The following is a 23,042-nucleotide window of genomic DNA, read 5'->3' on the forward strand; positions in this document are numbered from 1 at the left end:
CAGAGGGGCGTGTGCAGAAGGGGGGTGGGTACGTGTCGACGTCACCGGTTGGTCCTTGCTGTCAACGCCAAAATAAAACGAGTAAAAAAACTTTTATACCGGACTCAAAAAGCATAAACACATGGACGGAAAGAAACAGACAGCGAAGAAAGCTGTTTTTCATAGCTGTAGGGGTTTTAGACACACGACAGTGTTTGCGTAGCAGAGGAGCCTGTTTTTTCTCTCCCTTTCTTTCCGAGGGTCGCACACACAGCCAGAGCAGCGGGCTGTATCACTTTAGCCGACTTGCTAGCTAACGTCAAGTTGTAAGAAAGTGGAGAAGACGGCTGCTAAACGGGAGCTTATCCGCCAACACAGACCTATGCGACGGATAGCAGGTAAATTGGCGATTTGAACTGCTCCCTCCGCATAACATATATGACTCGAAACAATACGCTTTGTGCTTAAGGTTCACGTTTTTGTGTGCTTTTTTTATTTGACCGAATAAATCTTGAGACTGCAACAGTCCCTCTCGGCTGTTCGGTGGCAGAGGCAACAACAACAGCGTACGTAGCAGTCCTGAGACTTTCAGCCTTCAACTTTGCCCTTCTGAAATTCACTGCTTTATGTCAGAACAAGTCGTTGAACCTAACCTGTTTTATATCGTTGAACAGTTGATTTCTAGCGATAACGGAGCCGATATTTTCAGTATTTGACACGTTGCTCTCCATGCCAAGCAGCCCGCAGTGCTAAACAATGCCCATACACCTACTGCAACACAAAATGTAAATGGTCTTGCTCAAGAGAGAAAGTAAATTCTAGTCAACATAGTATATACCTTTTACTATGAACTGCACACGCCAGTTGCTCATGAGCATTGTGCACAATATCCCAAATGGGAGTGTTAGCTTATGCAATTTTATTTTATGCTGAATGCTAACGTCTCTTATCTGCTTCTGACAACAATAATGACCATTTATTTATCAGTATTCATGTCATGACCCAACCTGCCTGCAGGGATGTGGCTTGCCAAGGTTTGTGCCTTACAGAGTGAGTCTGATCCATTGGTCTTGTGTTGCAATGCGGTAGACAGGAGCCGGTTTAGTTTTCCAAAAGAACTGGGGGAAAATTTGAACCGCTATTATTTGCGTTTGGTCGATATGTCACGGGGTCATGGTTTGCTGACAGTAGCAGGATACTCCAGCTGAACAAGGTCAAATGTGGACGGAAGAACACCTCTTTATGTCCCAGCCGGCTAGCCTGTCAGCTGCAGTGAGGAGGCTGTGTGCTTCTTCCTCTATGAAGCAGTCTGCCAGGTGAAGAATGCCGATGAATTATTCAGGCACATGCTGCATATGATCAACGTGGCCTGGGAATGTGCAGGGCTGCTTGTGGGGACAATGAGAGACTCAGTGGTAAAGAATTGTCAACCTCAGCTTCCTTCGTTGAACATACCAGTTTTTCTAAACAAGACATTGGGAGGCACTTCTTACTGCTAGTTCATAGATAGATAGACTTTATTTGGCATGGACTTCACAGATACGTTGGACAAACCGGATGCAGCGTTTAAGTGTTTTAGCATACATGCTAATTCTCAACACACAGGAGGCTTTTGAAAAATACTAAGACAATGCTTATTTTTGAATAAATCCATGTGGATTTTATTCTGCAGATGTTTCCATGAAGACTTTGTTTACAAGAGTGCCTCTACATGCTGTGTAAGCAACACTATTATCTTCAGAGCAGTATTTAAAAGCTTTCCTTGTTGTTTTGGCTTACAGTGCGATGCATGACGCTGGACATATTCAGGTTAAAATAGAACCTAATGTAGGCTACATGCCTGAAGTGTCATGTGCTGCCCATGGGCATACTTACTCCGAAGGAAAACCCATTACAATATATTTAGCTGCATTGTTATTCAACAATTGTGTAATCTGTACTTTGTGCAATCCTAATCATCGGGTCTACCGTAATGAGTGGTTTAAAATGGCTTGCATCATTTCCACGGTTTAGAAATCCAGTGCATTATCAGGCCAGAGTCCAGAACAGTGTAGAGAATGTCATAATAGCCAGTGTCAGTAATGAAAAGCTGAGTGCACTTCAAATGTCTAGTATTTCCTGTGAACTTGGTGACATTTTTTTTGATGGAATGACCCTCAGCAGGGCTGCAAAAGTTAGTTTAATTAATTTATGAGCTTCTACTGTTTTATTGTCTCTGTCTCAGTCTATTTTTTTCCTCCCTCACTCAGCATTGTTTTCTTCCCGAAACACATCACTGTAATCCCCTTGCAAATTAAGGAGACCTTCTATTCCTTATCTGAATGTGCTGTGCCATTTTCATGACGCCTACAAACGTCTTTTTTCCTTCCATTGCAACCAAAACACATGAACCTTAAGTTTTTTCCTGTTTCATCTTTTCTCTCCTGTGTGAAGTTCCCTGCCTGTGTGCAGCCCACATGTCACTTGCATTAGGCAGCCCATATCCTCACCCTCAATTCTGCTCCCTTTCTGTCTTCAGGATTGCATGAACCAAAGACTGGTTCTGCTTTAGTCTCTCTTCCATCCCCACATTCTTAGAGCTATTCCTCCTCAGTGCTAGCAGTCATTGATTGACCCTTTCAATGTGTATCACCCGCTTTATCCTGCCTCCCCCCCACCCCACCCCACCCCACCCCACCCCTCCATCTGTTGTGTTTAGGTGAGTGATGGAGACGAGAGAGTTGACCGTGGTGGCTGGCAGCTTCGTAGGTTTCCAGGTTCTCTTCTCAGTGGCCAGTCCACTGCTCTCCAAAGCCATCACACCCGGTTATGGACGTCTGCCTGCCACAAAGCTCACAGAGTGGAACTCCAGGTGTGTAACAGGAACACTGTCCTTCCCACTGCTCTGAGCATCTCACCTGTGCATGTTCAAACAGATTTGTTTTTTGTTGTCATGTGGAAATCTAACTTTCTTTCTTTCTTTTTCTTTCCTTCCATCTCTTGTGTTTCTAATGTGTTAGAAGCTTTCATCATTTCGTAGCTCAGAGCCACATTACAGTTTCACATGGCTTGCTCTTAAGCTCTCTACAATAAGCACAAACAAATCAAGGACAAATGGGGAAAAAACAGTATTCTATTCTAACAGTCATGTGGGCAGTTTGGTTTTTTATTGAAGTGCTTTTAAGGTCTGAAAAGGTATAAAAGAAAAATATATTTGTATTTACGGGCTATTTCTTCAATCCCCTTTCCTTACAGTTGCTTTGAAATAAGACGGCTGCACAATAAATCACATTTTTATCATCTTTACTTTATGAAGGTGTGCAGAAACCAAATAGCCTGAAATGTAATTTAAAAAAAAACAGAAGTCATTGTATGTTCTTTTACCATGCATATGCAATCTGCAGGCAATGTTTGACCTCTTAGATGAGGACAGACAATTGCAGCTTAAGGTACTGCACAGCACCTTATAGCAATATTACATATGCACATATACAATACAGAAGGCACATGGCTTAAAGGAGCAATATGTAACTCCTCCCTAGAGTCTGTGCTCACGTGGGTTGCCATGTCATGGACATGGAGCTTCAGTGTTCAGCCAGGTCTTCATTGGTCTTGAAACCTTGGTGCCCTCCTAATCTCTCTCTGAATTTTTAAAAAGCTTCTCTAATATTGATCCTAGTTTTAGTGCCTTTCTGGTCACGGTACTTGTGAGAAAAAAAATGTAGAGGCTTTCAAGGTCGGGTAGAATCAGTTATATCGGAACCAGTTTGCTTGCTCACTGCTGTTGCTGCATAATCGCTGTGATTACTGGTCTCATGTGTAACACCGAGTGGCGTCCTAAAAGCTGTGTGTGGGGTCAAATTGCCTCCTTTCTCTGGTCAGAACATATACAGACCATTCCGGACCAGAATTGAAAATTAGAAGTTTTATATACTGATTGTGGGCACTGTTGTCAGAGAAGCTATCACAGCATAGCAGGTTTCCTTAATGATAATGTAGTAAGGTTGATTTATGATTTAATTCAACAAATATCTTACATAAATCTCCTTTTAGTAAAAAGGAAACCAGAGTAGCCAGGTACAAACTTTGATTAAGGGTGCATTCACATTCGGCAAAGTTGTCCTGTACGTGCTTCAGCACGATTGTCCCCCCTCCCCTTTGCTGCTGGCCTGCACTCGCACTGCTCCAGGACTAACCAGGCCTGAGCGAGGTACCTCTTGTACATAATGTTGTAACACAACACATGAATTATAAAGTGTGCGTAGTTTATAAGACAGGCTGACTCAGGAGAAAAAAGGGACGAAGTCAACACATCGGAAAACAACACGGAGAACATGAGAGCGACTTTGTGGCTTATTTTGAGTCGTTGTCGTGAGATACAGCCAAAACACTCCAGGATTTCTTGGTAATGAAGGTTGCCCACATTGTCCACCCCTGTGTACACTGTGCTCTTACATGAACTGTACTGTGCCGAAGCACACCTCTTCCAAGCCTGCCAGGGCCGAGGAAGTGCCGTGCTTGAGCACGAATCGGAGCACTCCCACTAATCAGTTTAGGGGTGAAGCATGCTTAGGCATGGTTCTGAGTGCCTCGTGTGAGCGCACCCTTCTGAATCTTTATTTGTCCCAGAAACGACCGACGATCAATTATTTTCAAAATTTGATGAAAAGTATAAATATGTTGATATTGATATCAAGACAGGCTTTGCAGCTAGCCTTCAACTACCATTTATGTATAGCTACAAGTTTTGACATGTATCAATCGTTTTTTAATTGCCCACTAACAAGCAAACGTTTCACTGATGTGAAAAGTAGATGTTCACTGTCCATCTGTGTTGCCTGTATATAAAAGCGAATCGGTTCAGATTTTCCACCAAAACTTGAGCCTGTGTCATTTTATTTGCGTTCCTAACTTAACTCCGCTCCGCTTACAGAAATCAACAGTACAAAAAACTCCAAACTTTATGTACACTCTGTCGGTCTTCACCTGCACAGCCAGAGGCCGCCTTCCACACACTTCTATCCGTCCCCGGAGCTTTCATAGGCGGACAAACTCATCACACACACCCTGCTCTCAGGCACTGCCTGTCATTTGTAGGATGGAAAGTTTACAACACAACTGTTTACTTGTATAAGGGCCACGGTCTTAGATTATACAGATAAGCCTTAAATCAGCCTGGAAAAGTATGGGATTTTAGTTTGCAAAGAGGGAGGATGACAAACCAGCGTTCTACCACTTTTAAAGCCCACTGAACTAAATTGTGTAATTTAGTGTCAACATTGACTAAAAAGCTTCCAGTCCTTACATTAAGCTCATTGGCTGTGAGAGAGGACTTCATGTTTAATGGACAGTCATTACAGAAGTTTGTGATCTTGTCAATTTCCCCCTCATTGATTAAATAGTGTATATAAAAAAAATCTCAATGGGTTTTATAACTTCCAATCTTCTTTTTATTTCAATGCTCTGAATATACTCTCTTTATTCCCAGGAGGAAATATATAAACTCATTTTAGCCTGTGATGCAGTATGTGATATTTGTTATGTGAAAGCAAATCTCTGATTGGACTTTACGGTGGAATCTCTGGAATGATGACGTTGGCTTGTTTGCTGGTTTTGCTCTTGTCTTTAGTGGAATAGTGTTTAATCACGCAAGTGTTTAAAAGGCTCAGAAATGACTTGTTTCTTTGGCTTGAACATTACGGACGGAGAAATACCTCCATAACAACAGGCTTGTTCATTGTAACAAAGTTGTGACATCCTAAAAATGCAACCTGGTTTAAGGCTACAGCGTTTATAGATATGTGGAGGTTGATGCCTCAGGCCGCTATTCATCTTCCCACATGGCCACAGCTGTGATGAGAGGCTAGTGAAGCACAGAATGGTTTTAAATTTCAAGCAAGAAGTTCAGGGGGCCGTTGGACGGGTGGGGGGGTGGGTGTAATTATTTGTGGGTGCATATCTTTTACTGACATACTTAGTAAATCTTTTTCCTTGTTTCATTCCACTTACAGGCTTCAACTACAGATTTACAGATTTTTTTTTCTTTCCCCGTGCATGTTTAAAGCCTGGGTGTACTAAACGACCAAGGAATAGTCCACAACATCAAAGGCAAGACACTGATGGTTCACTCGGGTTGCGTAAGAGCTCGCTCTCAGTGTGTCAGTGTGTTGTTTATGTAACTATGACTTGAGTGCTAGGATAGGGGAGAGAAATCATTTCCAAAGAAGGAGCAGGGTCATATTTTAGTATTGGGCTGCCTGCTGTTTGTATTGAAATGTGTTTAGCCCGTTCACAGTGTTTTCTGTCTGTTTTCTTCTTTTTAAGCTGTATGTTCCCGTTTAGCCACATTTTCAATAGAAGATCATCCAAAAACAACAACAACAACAACCAAATAGTTGCCGTGAGATATATGACACAGAACACTTTTTATAAACCTCGTTTCCCAACTTCATTTAGCCCAGTTCATCCAAAAGTATCTGGTCCATTTCTGACACTGTAGTTAGACTCTGATTCAGGAGTCTTGATGGACACCTCTACACGTACAGTGGTTAATATTTGGAGACGTGGCCAGAGCTCAGGTCAGCAGCCGCACCCAGGAGGCTGCGCGGTGACACTGACTGACTCTTTTCATCTGGTTGAGGAGGGATGAGTGCCACTGACTGAACCTCTCTGGAGTCTCTCTTTAGTGGCCCTGAAAAGCACTCCAGAGCAGTGGCACCTAAATGATTTTTGAAGTGGGGAGACATCCAGCTTGGATGTTTTTCTGTGATAATATTGCTATCGGATAGTGCATGACCACTCACATTTACACCTGCTATTATTATAGGTCTCCATTTAGATCAGTCTCTTTCCTGTTCACATCCTCCTTTTTTGCTTTTTTCTTCTTCTTCTTCTTCTTCTTTTACTGCTTCTTCTTCTGTGCTTCCGTTAATAACTGTCTTAACAAACATTGATATTTATTTACATTTAATAACCGGCGCATTTACAATAATCACTGAAAAGCACGGCAGCAGGTCGTACCCACCAACGATCTGGTGGAACGTACGAGACGAGAGATCAGGAGCTCCCAGTAACTTACATAGCACCGGAAGATTTACAGAAAGTGACGTGCTGTAATATGACACGTGCCGCCATAGCTCATGCGAAGTTGACAAAAACTCACAGCGTCAGGTGTGAACGTTGTTCTCATATTACCCCTCTCCAAAAGAACATCCTTACATCCTAAGCTACCAGGCCTTCGTGGAAAGGAAGAAACAGAATGACATGGATGGTTGTATACATCCCATCAATTTACTGACTGTTAATAGAATCCTCTAAATCTGTCATGATGTTAATTGTTTTCAACTTGTGTCTGTTTGTGTCACTCTTTATTTTTAGGTTGGTGTCGACTGTGCACGCCTTGATTGTGGGCTTGTTCTGTCTGTTCATCCTGCAGTTCGATGATGCGGTCAACGCGGACCCTGTCTGGTAAGAGGAACAGAGGGGAAAAATGTGCTCATAAAAAAAAAAAAAACATCGAGAATCTTTAGAATATTGTAAACGGGTAGAAGAGAATCAGGCCGCCATCAAAGCAAGCTGTGCTTCCATAACAGCTCAGCAGATACAGTAATTCATTCAGAATGAGCCCTGACTAGGTACCGAGTGCATGAATGAACACATCTTTCAGGAGGGTTGACATTTCTGTATAACAATTGCAAAAAAAAAATAAGGTCTCATCTAATGATATTGACATTTTTGATTTTCAAGATCTGTGGGCCATAATCATCCTGATTAAAACAAAAAAAAGCCTTTAAATACTTAACTTCCTTTCTAATTTATCTAAACTATATGAAAGTTTTACTTTTTGAATTCAATGACAGAAAAGAAATATAAACGATATTCTAATTACATGAGCTGCGCTTGTATATTGTCAGTTAAGGCGGGATAGTAACGCTCTGTCAGCAGCGTGTAACAGGTGAAATGTTGTGATGCGTCACGTTTGGCAAACAAAACGGAGCAGCGCTTTGTGTGCGCACGCGTTTTCCACGTGTGCGTTTCTGTGAAGTCCCTGCTGTGTGCCTCTCACACTGGAACACCAATATCACCCTGGTGAGGATTCAGTGTAGAAGAAGAAAGGGAAAATGACAGCGCTTGTGAAATTGCAATCTTTAAAAAGGGCATCTCAACGATCACAGGACACGAGGTGGAGCTGAGCAGCCGGTAACAATAGCTCCACTTTTTTCAGTGAGGGGCCTGTTTTTTCTTTTGTTTTTTTTCTTTTGGTCACTTCAGTGTTCATCAACTAAAAGGTTGACTGAAAGGTCAGAGAGGATTCCCTCTTTTAAAACAAAGCTCCCTGTAGTGAAGACTGGTAAGAACATTAAATAAACAGCCGATCGCTGTACTACCAGTCATTCAGTAAAACAGCAACAGTTATGTCAACAATTTCATTGTCTTTGGAGGGAGTCCAATTACTTCACCAGCAGCTAAAATAAATGCTTAGCATTTTAAAGCATTGCTTCGCAAGGCAAGAAGAAAAAAAAGCAGAACATTCGGTGTCCCCCCCCCCACCCCCACTGTGTGCACCATACCTTTCTTCTGAACCCCATAAACACATGCAGTATTATAAATCGACAAAATACATTCACATTAGGCCTCATCATTTTATCAGGCATAAGTGTGAAAGCTTGGGGCGCTTTTAGGAGCAAACTGTTCTGTCACATCTGCCTTTCTCGACCGGGAGCCATGTCTTACCCACAAGGGTAAGGAGGGGAAACTGATGAAGGGTTGAACATGGGAGGTGGGTGGCAGTGAGGGATTGCCAGGGTTGTTAGTTAATACCTCACGGAGGGATGACGAAGATAGTCCCTTCATCAGAATGAAAGAGGGGGAGGCTAGATCTAATGTGTCAGCCAAGCCTCCAGAGAGTTGTAGATCCAGTGGATTCCGCCTTTGATTATTGTCTTTCCTGTCTTCTCTCTCTCTCTCTCTCTCTCTCTCTCTCTCTCTCTCTCTCTCTGCTTCTGCTGACTGTGTTTTTGCATCAATGAATCTTGAAGAAGAGAAGTGGCCATTTCACTCCTCATTTGTCTCTCTTTTCTAGCTTCTCAATCAATGTTTTAAACATTTTTTCTTGAGCTTTTTTCTGCCTCTCACTTCTCCCTTTTTTTTCCTTACATCACTCCTTTCTTCCTCCTGCGCTTTTCTCTCCTCGTTCTCTCTTCCTTTTCGCTCTGATTCACTTCCTCTCTGTCTCTTTTACAGACGGACAAGAAACCCACAAACAAGGCTCCTTTTTTTATAGTCAACAACAGCAGCCTAGTCCTCTGCCCCCCCCCCCCTCCTCCAACACTCCATGAGCCTCCAGTGTGTTGTACCCCTCATCCCAAGCTGTCGAATCAATGCAGCACACCTCCCTCGCCCTTATTGTCTGTCTTGTTGGCCCTGGCGAGCAGCGCTGATGTAGCAAAAAAAAATGCGAGAAAAGAGAAAGCGGGGGTTGGTGGAGGGTGGTCAAGAGGGAGAAGAGAGAGGAACAAAAGATGGGGCTCCCTCCCTTCTTCCCCTACCAACAGTCGTCTCTTACTGACTGTTTAGGTGCAAAAAGTATCTCAGCCCTCCCATCAAAACCTCTTTATCTGCACATGTAGTTTTGTACAAAATGCACAATTTGATTTGGTCTTTTCATTTAAACATTTAAGCATGGCTTTGTCCGTGAGTGTATGCACTGATGGTGCATATTATACCACTATTAGTATTCTGATATGAGACAGAAGGCAAGTTTATGGGGTTCTACTTTTTTTTTTTTTTTTAGAATAAATGATCACGCTTAAAACGATGATCATTTTGTAAAGCGTGTAACTTCCAGTCAGCAGAAGAGAACTGTAAAGCAAAAGCATGAAAACAGCATGTTTAGTTCAGTGAGCCTCTCTCAAATGTAGGACTCACTGATGTGATTCAGGTTTGGAGGGCTTTTTATTTATTCAAAACATGCCTCTCAGATGGGTTCTTAAACAGTTTTTCTTTTCTTTTTTTTTTTCTTTTTTTTTTTTCAAACAGTCATTTCTGTTTGAGCAAACCAACCAACAAGCAAAACCGTTTGCAAAGCAGCATTTTATCATGAATCTACAGTTCAGCTTGGAATCTTTTCTTTAATTCCCTTATATTTTGTGCATTTGAATGTAGTAATTATGACGTTATTGTTAGACTTCTGAGTATGGATATAGAACAGTTCTGTGTTTCACAATTCTGTGTTTCACAATTCTGTTGTTTTAGGAAGTTGGCAGTGACGGTGCTGTGTCCAAAAGTGCAGCTGCAGAGAAGACGGGCAGTGATCAGGGAAAGAAACACTAAGAGAAATGTTAAGTTTCTTTGTTATTTTTCTTTTGTTTGTTTTTTATAAAAATTGATAAAACGGCTCAATTTCATCCATTTTTGAACCAAATGGTTAAACCGCTGGTCTCCTAATTCCTCGAGGCCCATCCCATTGCAACACCAGACTGCTGTAAGCAGGAATTCTCCCGTCAATCTTGATTGTATTACAGTATGATTAAGAGCTGTCACATAGCAGCATTGTTCCCTCTGAGGCTCTTGAGTGGTCCAGTGTCGCACTGTGAGAAGCCAGCATTGTTTTCAGCCTGCTGCTTGGGCTATTTCAACATTTCACTCTGTCAGGCAGCGCGACCAAAGGCTGGTATCATAATCCATTCAGATAACGTGCACCGTGACCAACCGCCCCGCCTCTGCTGCTGCATTTCTTGATTGGCTTATCTGGACATTGAACGTTACATTAACAGGGGCCCACTGTAGGACAGAGAGGTGCCACATTTTAGGCTCCTGTTGAGTTTAGGAAACATTTGAATATTCCGATATCCTTTTAACTCAAGATCTTTGACACAAGGCCGAATACAAAACACTCTTGTGTACGTATCCTGAACACTTTCTTAATGTCAAGCTTTTCTGTGTGAGCATTCCAAGTAGGATTTACAAAACTCTCCTTAACGTAAATCATAAATGTATGTTAGTTAATGATCCAAAGCACATGAGGCGATTGCAAATTGATATGTTCTGTTTCATTATGAAAAAAGCATGTTACCCAAGACCTAGAACAAACAAATTGCACCGCACAGCTTAAAATCCACTTGTCAAAAACCAGCATTAAAATATTTTTGAAGTGTCACAAGTCATATGAAAGGACGTGAACAAATGAGAAAACAGTGCTCGTCTACAGCTGTCAACAACATTTCATCACGGAGCTGCAGAGAGACAGAAATGAAGTAGAACGGCTTTGACAAGTGTTCAAGCATCCTTTTAAAATGTCTTTTTCTAAATATCACCTATTAATAGTGGAGTGAGTAATGTTGTTATTTATTTAGCTTGTAAAGACAACATTCAAACTTGACCCCTCCTCCGGGGCTTATCGACACACTCACTGCAGGACATAGTGTGTACATTACTGCTTGTACCCACACTGCAAGCTACAGCACACAAGCTCAAACAAACAGCATCATGTCCAACAGAAAGCAGGCCAGCTCTGCGTGCCTGGGTAAAAGCAGACACAAGTTTTGGGATACAGTTTTATTTGCTCGGTATTTTTTTTTTCTCTTTGCCACGATGTCCACATCTGTCATACACGCATTGTATTACATCCAGTCACTGAATTTGATCCACTCCTAAAGTCACCTGCACCCCGTCATTGGCTGGAGGAAACGCATCAGCTCCCCGGCCAGAAAGGCGGCTCTGTCTCAACCAAAATAAAACATCACAATACAGGCAGATGAGGACAGAGTTTCTGCAGACACTGTCTGTATGGAAGACAATTTATTTATTTATTTTTTGAGTTAGGCTACTGACTATCTTTAAATAGGTGTGACGTCATTAATACTGTATAAAAAAGGCCTTAAATAATCTCGTTACGTTGCTGTGCCTTGAGTACTTGAATTTCCCTCGGGATCAATAAAGTATCTATCTATCTATCTATCTATCTATCTGTGCCAACTTTGCACTGACCTGTTGACTGGAGGAATGAATGATTGAATAATACCTGGACTGCACAGAGGCACATTATGAATGTATGTCTTCAAACAACTTTTGGATCGTGGTTTTATCCAAACGTCATTTGAAAACTTCTCGGGTTATAAAGAATGGATTGACCGCTCAAGACTCCCAAATTAAAGAAATGACAGGGTTACAGTTTAACGGATTTATTTCCCATCCAAAGCCATGGTTTCTGTGGTATCAACGACACGTATTCCAAATTAATAATCTAATGTAATCACCAAACTACGAGCAGGTGGAGGACCTCTGGGGCTTTTGCTGATACGGTAATTGGCTGACACGGTGCCTGTGTAGGTTGTCGTCAGCTGTCAGGAATCAGAGTAAGGTCCACACTGCAAAACCAAGAGATTAGACTCACATCAGCTCCAGAGAAAGAAGGAGATAGAAGGTCCACTATCTGCACACCTATCTTGTAAACACACTGATCCAAAGGTCAAATGTATCTTTATGGTCCCCACAGGGAAATTAGTTTACAGCAGGAAACGTACAAATACATAGACAACCATTACAAAAAAAAATCCAACTAACATTAACACCAGGTACATTGAATAATTTAGATAAAACCTGAAAGCCCATCAGAGATAATCCAACATGCTGATAAAAGTGAAAAGTGCAATGAGCAAGTATTTAATATTCAACTACTATTTAACAAACACATAGCAGCAGGTACAAAAGAGGCCCGATGACTTCAGGCAGCCTGTACCGTCTGCCTGAGGGAAGAAGACTAAACTGTGCATACAGAGGCTGATCGGGGCTCTGCAGTAGAGAAGTCGCCTTCGTGGCTACCTTCCTGCTGTAGAGGTCGCTTAGCTGGACTTGACTCCTCACAGCAGCCTTGCTTGCCACTTTAACAAGGCTACCTGGATAAATTAAGCAGATTAAAGTTGTTTATTGCTAAAAGTAAATTAATTTAAAGGGGGAAACACATTTGACGTAAATACAAACCTAATATTCAAATATACCCTCATTCAATTTATTTAACTCATTTATTTGTCCCTGGGGGGGGGAATTCAAGGGCACACAGAGCAGCAAATGAACGACAGTGCAACTATGCTAAAACAGTTATCCAATCACCAAAGAATAAAATGTCAAAGAAGAATAAGTGTCAAGAGTGTTAGTACAAAGTTAAAGTTAGATACATGGAACAGCAGAGAGTAAAGTGTCTAGATGTTAGTACAAGTTAAAAAAAACGTTACAGAGTTAGATTCAGAGGACAGCGACAGAGTAAGATGTTAAAGGGACATGCATGTAAACACATGAAAGCAGACACGTGAACAGACGTATATGATGTAAACAGACATGCAGTAGACTGTTGAAACAGATGTAAACAGAACTGTAGCCTAAGATAAGAGTAAAGAAATAGGGGGGGAAAGTATGTCTAGTCCCTGCACACACACAGAAAATAATGTCTATAAAAATAATAATAAATAATGTCTTGAGACTGTTGAGTTGCTATCTTTACTTTCTGAGTAAGTCTTTATAGTTTACCATGCATTGAGTTATGAGCCAGTGTTCACCCTATGTTGAGTAACTTGAAGCTGCATCACACTGATGTGATTATCATGGAGCCTTTGGACTCTTTCTCTCTGACCCACACAATCAGTCAGGTTGGAGGTTTTCCTCGGGCTCATATTTGCTTGCTGCATTTCTGCCTCTGCAGTGGTAAAGTGAGCCGACTGATCAGTTAACAGAAGAGAGTATCTTATGTGAAACAGGCAATGGGTAAGATATTATCAGAGAGAAAGTGCAAGGTCGATTGTTCAAGATGCCCGACCACTGGTGATGTAAGAGAAGAATCATTATCTCCCATGATTTGCGCATGTGCACAAGTCAGCATAATGTACCTTCATTAAAAAAAAAAAAAAAATCTCCTGATAACCATTCAGATTTATAAACGACAGACTGTCGACAGTGTAGATGCCTGAAATAAGGTCAGTGGTTAACACAAGCTTGAGAGATGTTGACGTTTTGTTAGACGACATAAATGACGTTAGCTTGTGAAAGTTGAGGTTTTTACATGTCCTTAAAACGGCGGTTGCTAACAAGTAGCTAGATGAAACTACAGTGGTTGTCGGGGAGATTAAATGTCATCACGCCAGGAACTCTCTCACTAATCCTCCTTACAGCCTCTAGTCATGTTTTTCAGTGCTCTTGTACATAATAGGTTAGTAAAGAACTTATTAAGCCACGGTTTCGCTAACTTATCAAAACCGCTGATTAGATCGAGTAAGCATAACGGTCATCAATGTCAAAATAAACCAACTATGGTGTAGTTTGCTATAGAATAACGGTAGCTTTTCACTTCTCTCAGTTGCATTATCCATCTGAACAAAACAGCTACGCATCAAAAAATGTGTGTTTGACACGGAGCTTATTTTCTGCAATGATCTAAAACCCAATGCAAAAATACCGCAGGTGAATTCTCATCGGAAACACTGGCGCCATTTCTTTCTGGTTGGCCTACAAAAATACATCATCAGTCTGTTTAGTGAACAGCGCGCTTTAAAGTTTTTACCAAAGGTCACTAGTTACCTCAAACCAATGTGTAGGTTTCCAGCTGTGCTGCCTTCTGTTACTTTTTCAAAAAACATTTTAATCGTAATCCCTGTTGGAGGTACATTTAGGCCTAGGAGGCACCGAGATTACAAGACAATGGAGTAACCCTTAGAGGACAGTTTTTGGGATGTTGTTCGGTGTGTTACTGGATTGGTTCATTGAGTTGCATTATCACTGATGACTGCTAATACATTTTGTTTTAGACAAGTCTGAGTATCTGTATCCAAAGATCTCCATAATATTTAAGTTTATTTTTAGAAAACTCAATTTGCTTGACATGCTTTTGGCTTAGCTGGATAAACACATTTCAAAGTTGTTCGCCAAAATTCATCACCTGGTTAGTAAGTTAGCCATTATTCAATAGATGTGTTTGTGTGTGTGTACAGTGTTTTTGTGGTCAGGTCCTTTTACACAGTCGTCACTCAGTCATTGGCTATACGATACGAGTAACTGAAACCTGGGGTGGATTGTGTTCTGAAGCAGAGACACCTTCTCATTTTGTCAACAGATGGACGCCGAACGGTTACCTGAGCACATCATGGGTCTATGAGTTTGTGTTCATTCCAAAATAAAGGAGACCCTTATTCACAAAGGTGTTCTGACATGTTGCTTTTGAAAGATGTTTTTCATGTTTATTAAAAAAGGACGGAAGCTTGTTTCTCTAAAGAAGCAGCCACGTGGAAAAAAAAAAATAATCATCAAATATTCAATGTTGATGCTTTAATGACGACTCTGTTTTTCATAGGAGTCGATTATTAAATGTTTTCTTTAAAATGAATAGATTGTTTCTCAAGGACTCATGCATTGAGACCTTTTAGGGATCTGGAAATAGTCTGTAGCTTTGTCTGCATTCTATATGTTGATCATACTGTTACAGCAAAAAACAATACGTTACCATGTTTACATTCTGTGTTTCCTCTTCCACAGGGGCGACCCCAACCTTGTCAAACTAAATGTAGCCATAACCTGTGGTTACCTGATTTATGGTAAGCTCTGTATGTTTTTAGTCCTGTCAATGTTTTTTCAACATTATTTATGAGACTGTCATTGTATTCAGTAAAAATACACGAAGCCTTCCATCTGAATCAGAGTTAAAACACCATAACCAGGCTAATCATTAGCATTTGGTTAGGTGAAGAGAACGTGGAAATCTAAACTCTCACCGAACAGTATCGTAACGCTGCTCGTTTTCATTTGAACGTATGGTCAGCTAAAAGAGAATTGGAAGTCTGAACTTTAATATGTACATATTCAGAGTCATTCAAGCACAGTAAACAAGTTTGTCAAAGACAAATGTAAAAAAAAAAAAAAAAAGCTTTTTACTATGAGCGAATTAGACTTCTGAGGGAGTCTGCCTTGAAATGTCTTCACATTGTCTTCTCCAAATGTTCTCTATATTCCACCAGTAATGCATTCTCTGCTGTTTGCTCTCAAAGTGTACATTTGTCCTCGTCATCAAACGGATGTATCAGTTTGACTTCTCTGAACCAATCCTATCCCACTGTCCTTTTAGACCTTGTGCTACTTGCATGTAACTGGAGCACCATGGGGGATGGCTTTTTTGTGTGTCACCACTTGGCGGCGCTCTATGCATACGGATATGTGCTGGTGAGTCTATCCCTCTTCAGAAGAACCAGGTTTTTCAACCCTGCATAGAATAGTTTTGCAGATCAAAGTGTTTGTGAATTCATTCTAACTAAACTGAAGTCAAATCTCAGAACATTATTTAAAAATCATGTCCTTGTTTAATGTGTTTATTTCTTTGGTGTTTGCAGACACGAGGTGTGCTTCCCTACTTTGCCAACTTTCGTCTCATTTCAGAGTTGTCCACGCCGTTTGTGAACCAAAGGTGAGTCAGCCTTCATGACAATGTAAAATAAAAAAGGAGGGGGGGTGAGTGGTTAGTTTGTGCCTCATGTATAGAGGCAATCCTCCGACTTGACGGCCTGATTCAAGTTCGACCTGTGGCTCCTTTCTTGCATGTCATTCCCCTCTCTCACTTTTCTTGATTTCTCCCTCTGTGCCCTGTCCTGTCCAAATACAGGCAACAAGCCCCAAAATATCTAATCTAATGCTCATGACACAGTATATTGTTCATCTTAGACGTGTGTTGAAATCATGATGTACAGGGGAAAAAAAGCAAGTCAAGTTGTGTTCAGGGGAAAACTGTTATTCCAGAAAATGAAATGACCCAAAGAGTATATGGACTTGTACATACGGTGGGTTTTGCACAGAAATGTCTGTGAATGCTGTCTGAGAATAATTACTTTCTCGTAACAAGCCTATCTCGTTTCTACAACAAGAACTTAAATTCAGGAATACTTACTTCGAGTACAATGTTCTTTTAACTCTGTTCATCGGAGAGTATTGGATAGGACTTGATGCCTATTTTAAGGACATTTGGGGAGAAAAAAAAAATCCTTTAAATTAGACTAAGATACTTGCTTGACGGCACTAGTTGTTGGAGTTAGTTTGAGAGGGAAACACATTTGGTATAACTACAAGCCTAATATTAAAATAAACTCTGAAGACAATGAGAGGAAGAAAATGAAAGTATGTTGAATCCCTGCACTCACCTGCGAGATAACATGTCTTATTTGAAACGCGATTTCCCACTTCCACTAACTCTTCTTAACTCTCTCTCACCAGGTGGTTCTTTGAGGCATTAAAGTATCCCCGCTCACACCGGCTGGTGGTGTTAAACGGCATGTTGATGTCATTGGTGTTCTTCCTGGTTCGTATTGCTGTCATGCCATCATACTGGGCCAGTGTCTTCGCCACCTTTGGCACCGCAGACTTTGAGCGGCTGGGCTTGGGCGCCCAGGTGGCGTGGATCACCTCCTGCATTGCCCTGGATATTTTAAACACTGTCTGGATGTATAAGATCGCCCGTGGGTGCTACAAGGTCATGACTGGAAGAGGAGGAAGAACGAGCAAAGGAGGAGCAGAGGCAGAATCTGTCTCTGAGAAGAAGCACTTCAACAACCACACAGACTAAAGATGGCGAGTAGAGGTCATGTAGACGCAGACAAAAGCAGGACAGGAGGCTGGACATCCAGGAACCAAACAGCCTTCTTTCTTTTACTGTAGCCTCAGCGTCCCTCCAATCTCCACCCTCAAATCACCAATCCAATCCTCCTTGATTGCTGTGTCGACCAGTGCACCAGGCTAAGACTCCCTGGCCTTCGAGCCCAAAATAGGACAAGGACTCTGCTTTTTGACTCAGTAAAGCCTCAGTGTTTTCACTGACGGATTAAGTATCCTGGTTTGTGATAGCTTTCCGTTTTGGACGTCAAGGTAAAAGCTCACAAGCACACGTTTACCCTGTCCGTCACCCGCCTCTCCTCCCACCATCGCTCATGCCCTCTCATGCTCAGCTTCAGCCAAAGCCCAACCCTCTGAAGTGCCTATGAGAGACGGAGAGGCCAGGATCGCAGTTCTATCAGAGCTCAACCCCTTCAGAAGACAACCATCTCCTGCTCACTATTCTCTTCTGAACAACTGGAGGCGTCTTATTCTCTTTGTCAATTCTCCGTCCACAGTGAGAACGTGAGGAGACCGAGGGGAAACGTTCTTTCATCCGATCCAGACAGTGTTTGAGAATCTATAGGGCTCTTGTCTTAAACTCATCAGACCTCACGAAAAGAGACAAATAAAACACCTTAATGCCTCTTCTACAGTATCACCTGCTGTGGCCTCCTTGAAACAAGTGGCGCCTGCCTAGATCACCAGCCATGCCCCCCTACAACCACCTTACAAATCATGATTTTATATCAACAAAAGAGAATGCATGCAGGAGGAAGAGAGACACTCTCCAACATCCTAATCATCTCATAAGAGAGTTTTGCCTTTCAGTATTTGTTGTTTGCATCACCGTGCTGTACTTTGCACTCTTTATTTTCTTCTTCTTTGTTTTTTTGGGTTTTTTTTTACAAAACTTGAAGTACTACACATCTACGGAAACATCTTTTATTCACGTTACAGTCATTGTAACCCTCACCGAGTCGGGCTTTACTATCAATCGTGAACTTTTCATTTTGTTCTACCTCTTCTCCTGTCTCATACAGACTTCCTCAATCAATTCCTCAAAAAAAGGAAATGTTCATTTTTGTTTTTCTTTTTACTGTAAAGATTTTCTTCAGGTTTTTCATAAACGTATCTGATGTGATCTCACTTATTTGGAGGAACTTCTTCCTCCCTCTCCTCCCCCCCCCAACGTCAGAGCATGTTCCCAGTAAAGGCAGTAAAAACCGAGCAGCAGCATTTTTTTACAACTTTGTCCAGTTAGTGTACAATCCCACAGAACTCCACTGAGTTCCTCTCCTCGTCGACTCCTTCACAAACTCGCTGAGGAAGCGGGCAGTATAAAGTCGATGCATACGCATCTGCATGATCGGTTTCGGCTAACTTTCTCGCAGAGCATAGTGTGCAAACTACACGCTACTGTATATTTGGTGCCCTTCTAAAACACCCACATGGTGCTCATCCTGTCGCAGAATGATTGCGATAGTAGTGCCAGCAATATGACACTTTGAATCAAAAGATCATTTGGATGTACCAATGTGCGACAACAAGAAGATGTCACTGTCAAAAGCAATGTGGCAATCTGCATGTTTTTTTTTAGTTTACTGTGAACTATATTATTACATAGTGCATGGCAAGATTGACATACTTCTGTGAATAGTCGAGGTAGATGTATTGCATCTAAATATTTATTGCATTAATCCAATGCAGAACAGGGGTTTGTCTTCCAAAGCAGTTCAAGTTGTTTTCCTCCTACAGCAGACTAAGTGCATGTTTTTCTTTTTATTCCTTCTTTTCTCTCCCTGCATGTCTGTACAGTCGACACACAAACAGTAGCTACACAGATGCACTCTGCATACATACTGTATGAATAACTCACTTAACACAACCTCGTCGTCCGTGTGCCAGTTGGCATAACATGGTTTCACAAATTCGCTAATTCTCGTCATGGTTCAATCCACTGTCAGCCGAGCCTGATGACTACATGCAGAGCTGATATCCTGACAGACAGAGATACAAGAGCTGTGTTTAGACTTGGCTTTTGTCAATCTACTAGATATGTAGAGAGAACGAGTTTGCACTTTCACGCCTGTTTCTTTTGTTAGCTTCCAAGATTACACCACCAATTTATTGTTAGAATCGTAAGACGTGGTCAGACCTGCAATAGCAATGTAGCAGAAGCAGAGATTTGTAGTTTAGGTTTTAGTCCATTGTCCACAACTGTTGTGAAAATAGAGTAAGTACATCGACATTACGCAGATGGAACTACTAACTTACTACACTTCAGATTTAGCTACATAAAACTTTGCGTTTTCTACATAACATTGGAATAGGCGACATTCAGGAACAAGGTAGAGTAGGCTAGATTTTATGAGATTCAACAAACACTCGACTTTGGAGGATGTAGTCTACTCTAAAGAGTTTTTCGGGGAGTGATGAATAGCCATTCTTTTGCAACTGGCATACTTGTTTCATCCTGTGAAGGAGTAAGATCCTTCGTCAAAAAAGCATGGGCAAAGTGTGCACACTCGACAGGTAGGTAAATAAACAGGCAGGAAATGAAGCAGCTTTTCTGCAGACCTTTAAATGATACAAACAGCAAATTATGTTCTTTTATTGTCAACGCATTTCTTTCATTGATTTCTGCCAGACTGTAAAAAGAATTTAATCAGAAATAATTTCAAAAGAAAATGTGTAAGGTATCTTTAAGCCAAGCTGAAACACCATTTTGCAATTTATTAATGTTTTCTTTTTCCCTTTTCTTTGTATTGAAAAACTTTTTTTTTTTATTCCATACATTCTTTTTTTCTTTTTTTTTTTTGACAAAATGTAATACCTACATCACCCATAAAGCAACCGGTCCCCTGACAGTTCTGTTGAGGTTAAGATTGTGTTACACTAGTATCAGCTAATGAAGCCTTTTTAAGTCCTCAACCCCAAATTTAGTTGAAAAGTTTTGACACTCAAAGGTAGCATTGGGTGTTTTCATTGTTGGGAAAGCTTTCTCTGGAGCCCCAGAGGTAAATCCTTTTTTTTTTTTTTCTCTCTCTCTCTCTCTTTTTTTTTTTGCAGTTAGAACTCCCCAGGATGTTTATTTGACATTAAAATATTGGTGGAGGCCTCCTTCTGTTCTCTGTATCTTTAGCTAGTTATAATAGTCTCAGAATGTCTTGTGGTGTTTTCACTGTGGAACTCTAAAGCACACTCCCCGTGGAGCAATAACTCAGCCATCTCCTGTATTTCTGTCTGTCACCACAGAGGAGGGGCTACATATCTTGTGCCTTTACACAAATAGTGGATGTGATGCAGCCAGATTTTGGATTAGCATGATCTTTATAATGTAATATCCATTGTTTATATTCTCTGTATTCCACATGTATACTCTGTATATATTTTTGTAATTTGCCTGCACAATGATTAATCCGGCCAAGTATTATAATCCAAAGCTGATCCCTCATGGGGAGCCTGTTTTGTGTTGAATTGTTTTCTGTCCTGAATGAATACAGGGGCATGTCTATGAATGTTGTGACAGAATATTTAGTGGCATTAAGACGAGCTGACAGTTTCAAATGTGATCCGAATATAATGGAAACCAGCTTTTTTGGCATAAGCTCTTTGAAGATTTACAGGTAGCTGATATGAAGCTAGCATTTCATTCGTCTGCCCTCCCAAACACAAAGCTGTGAATTATAGTTGTAGTTGCTGTGTCACAGCTCTATAGTGATAAAACCTGGAATGAACTGTGGAGAATTCAAAACAAAACTGGCTGAACACTTATGCTGACACACATTGTAAGAGCGTCTTGTACTTTTGGGAGAGTTTAGACCCACACTACTTCCGGGTGCAGGTGCACACGGTGTGATACTGACTGATGAACTGGAGCCCCGACGTTTGTGCAGTAAGTCGCACACTGCAGCTGAAAATCAACAGTGAATTTAAAATTAAGGAACATGATAAGGCTGCTATTGTTAGGCCATGACCTGGATTGTATCAGGTTAGAAACCACATTGCCTTTGTCTTTGGGGAGGCCAGTGTTCATTATAATAAATAATGAATATATTTTAATATATATATATATATCACAAAGGTATTTACAGGTGTGTCTATATCTGTAATCAAGTGTTAAGACCAGATATGCACTGGACTAACTAAACCTCTGATTTGCTCGTTTGATTAAGATTGCAGGATATGTTGTCTTTCTTTGGTACATTATACCAAAGCTGCACCACAATCTGCTACTCCAACTGTACATTCTGCTGGGTTACTTGGGGTTCTTAGTCGACTATAAATTCCACCCCATTTGTCTTCTTTTGAAATATTTGATTTCAAGTTTAACCCTGGTTGTCCAATGAACAAAAATGGATTGAACGTTTGTATTTTGTTAAAATTACTGGAGTAATTGCATACAAGCTGATCAATCAAATACCTTGCAAGTTTTTTTTTTTTCTCTTTGAATGATTTGCCAGTTTGGGGTATGTCCATCCCTCCTTTCGTCTCCTTTTTAATTCAATGCAATTCTTGTTCTGATCTTTTGTTTCCTGGAGATTTTAATGTGAAACGGCCTACGCTACACACAGGCTTTAGGGTCCTTGTCTGAGCATTACCTTGTGACTTGGATGTTGTTGTCAACAATGACCACTACTAATGATCATGTAACTGTAGTGCAGAAAGCTGAGACTTACTTGAAAGTGTTTCTCTTCAATAAAAATTGAAGACGAGAGACACTGATTTGTCGAGTCTTTTCATTTGACTTAACAGCAAATGTTTATTTTTATTTGTACTTTTTCAGTATGTCAGTGGGGCTGTCACATAAAGTGCAACTAAAGTCCAACTAAATATCATTAGAAATACTGAAAGGAAGGTGAGTCAACTTGGGTCAGGTGATTTCATGACAAAATTCAAATCACTTGAATAAAATAGGAAACAATTGTTATAAAAAAAAAAAAAAACTAATGTTAGTTTTTCATGTTAATTGTGATGTGGTGGGATTTTGTTTTGGGTTTTTTAAAGTTCTTGTAAAAAAAAAAGGGGGGGGGGGTTAAACCAGTGTGCACATGATTGATGGACAGCCCCCATTATTTTTCGCAAGTGCGAAAAATAGGAGACTTTGCTGGCCAAAATGTTAGTACAGGGGCACCGCATGGATTGCGTTAAGTTTTTTGTTTTTTTTCTTTTCACTTTTTATTCAAATCATCAATTGTTAATAAAATCTTTTAAAGTTATTTCATGAAGAAGGTGTGACGTTTAGAGATAATCTCCCAGTGTAAGAGTTTTGAATTTAAAAACTCTTCTGTTTAATTATTTCTCAGTGGGGACTGGGGGCTGTGTGCTCCTTGATCCAATTAAATCCATTAAAACAATTATAGTGACATAATTTGAAACACAAGTTAGCTAGCTTGAAATGTCTTTGTGAATGTTGGACATCTGGCTGACATAAAGGTAAGAAGTAAGGTTTATGTCTGTGTATA

The 23,042-nt window shown here is 40.8% G+C and overlaps 1 protein-coding gene across 1 annotated transcript; it reads left to right on the forward strand.

Annotated features, from left to right (window-relative positions):
* Positions 1-22,298, forward strand: tlcd4b (TLC domain containing 4b). The gene is made up of 7 exons (XM_079365357.1): positions 1-377; positions 2,678-2,830; positions 7,336-7,425; positions 15,478-15,536; positions 16,064-16,158; positions 16,326-16,399; positions 17,200-22,298. Exons 2-7 carry the CDS (start codon positions 2,685-2,687, stop codon positions 17,546-17,548), a joined length of 813 nt encoding a protein of 270 aa, XP_079221483.1. The 5' UTR covers positions 1-377; positions 2,678-2,684; the 3' UTR covers positions 17,549-22,298.
* Positions 22,299-23,042: the final 744 nt, after the last annotated feature.

Source organism: Symphodus melops (assembly GCF_947650265.1).
Source record: "Symphodus melops genome assembly, chromosome: 17".
NCBI lineage: Eukaryota > Metazoa > Chordata > Actinopteri > Labriformes > Labridae > Symphodus > Symphodus melops.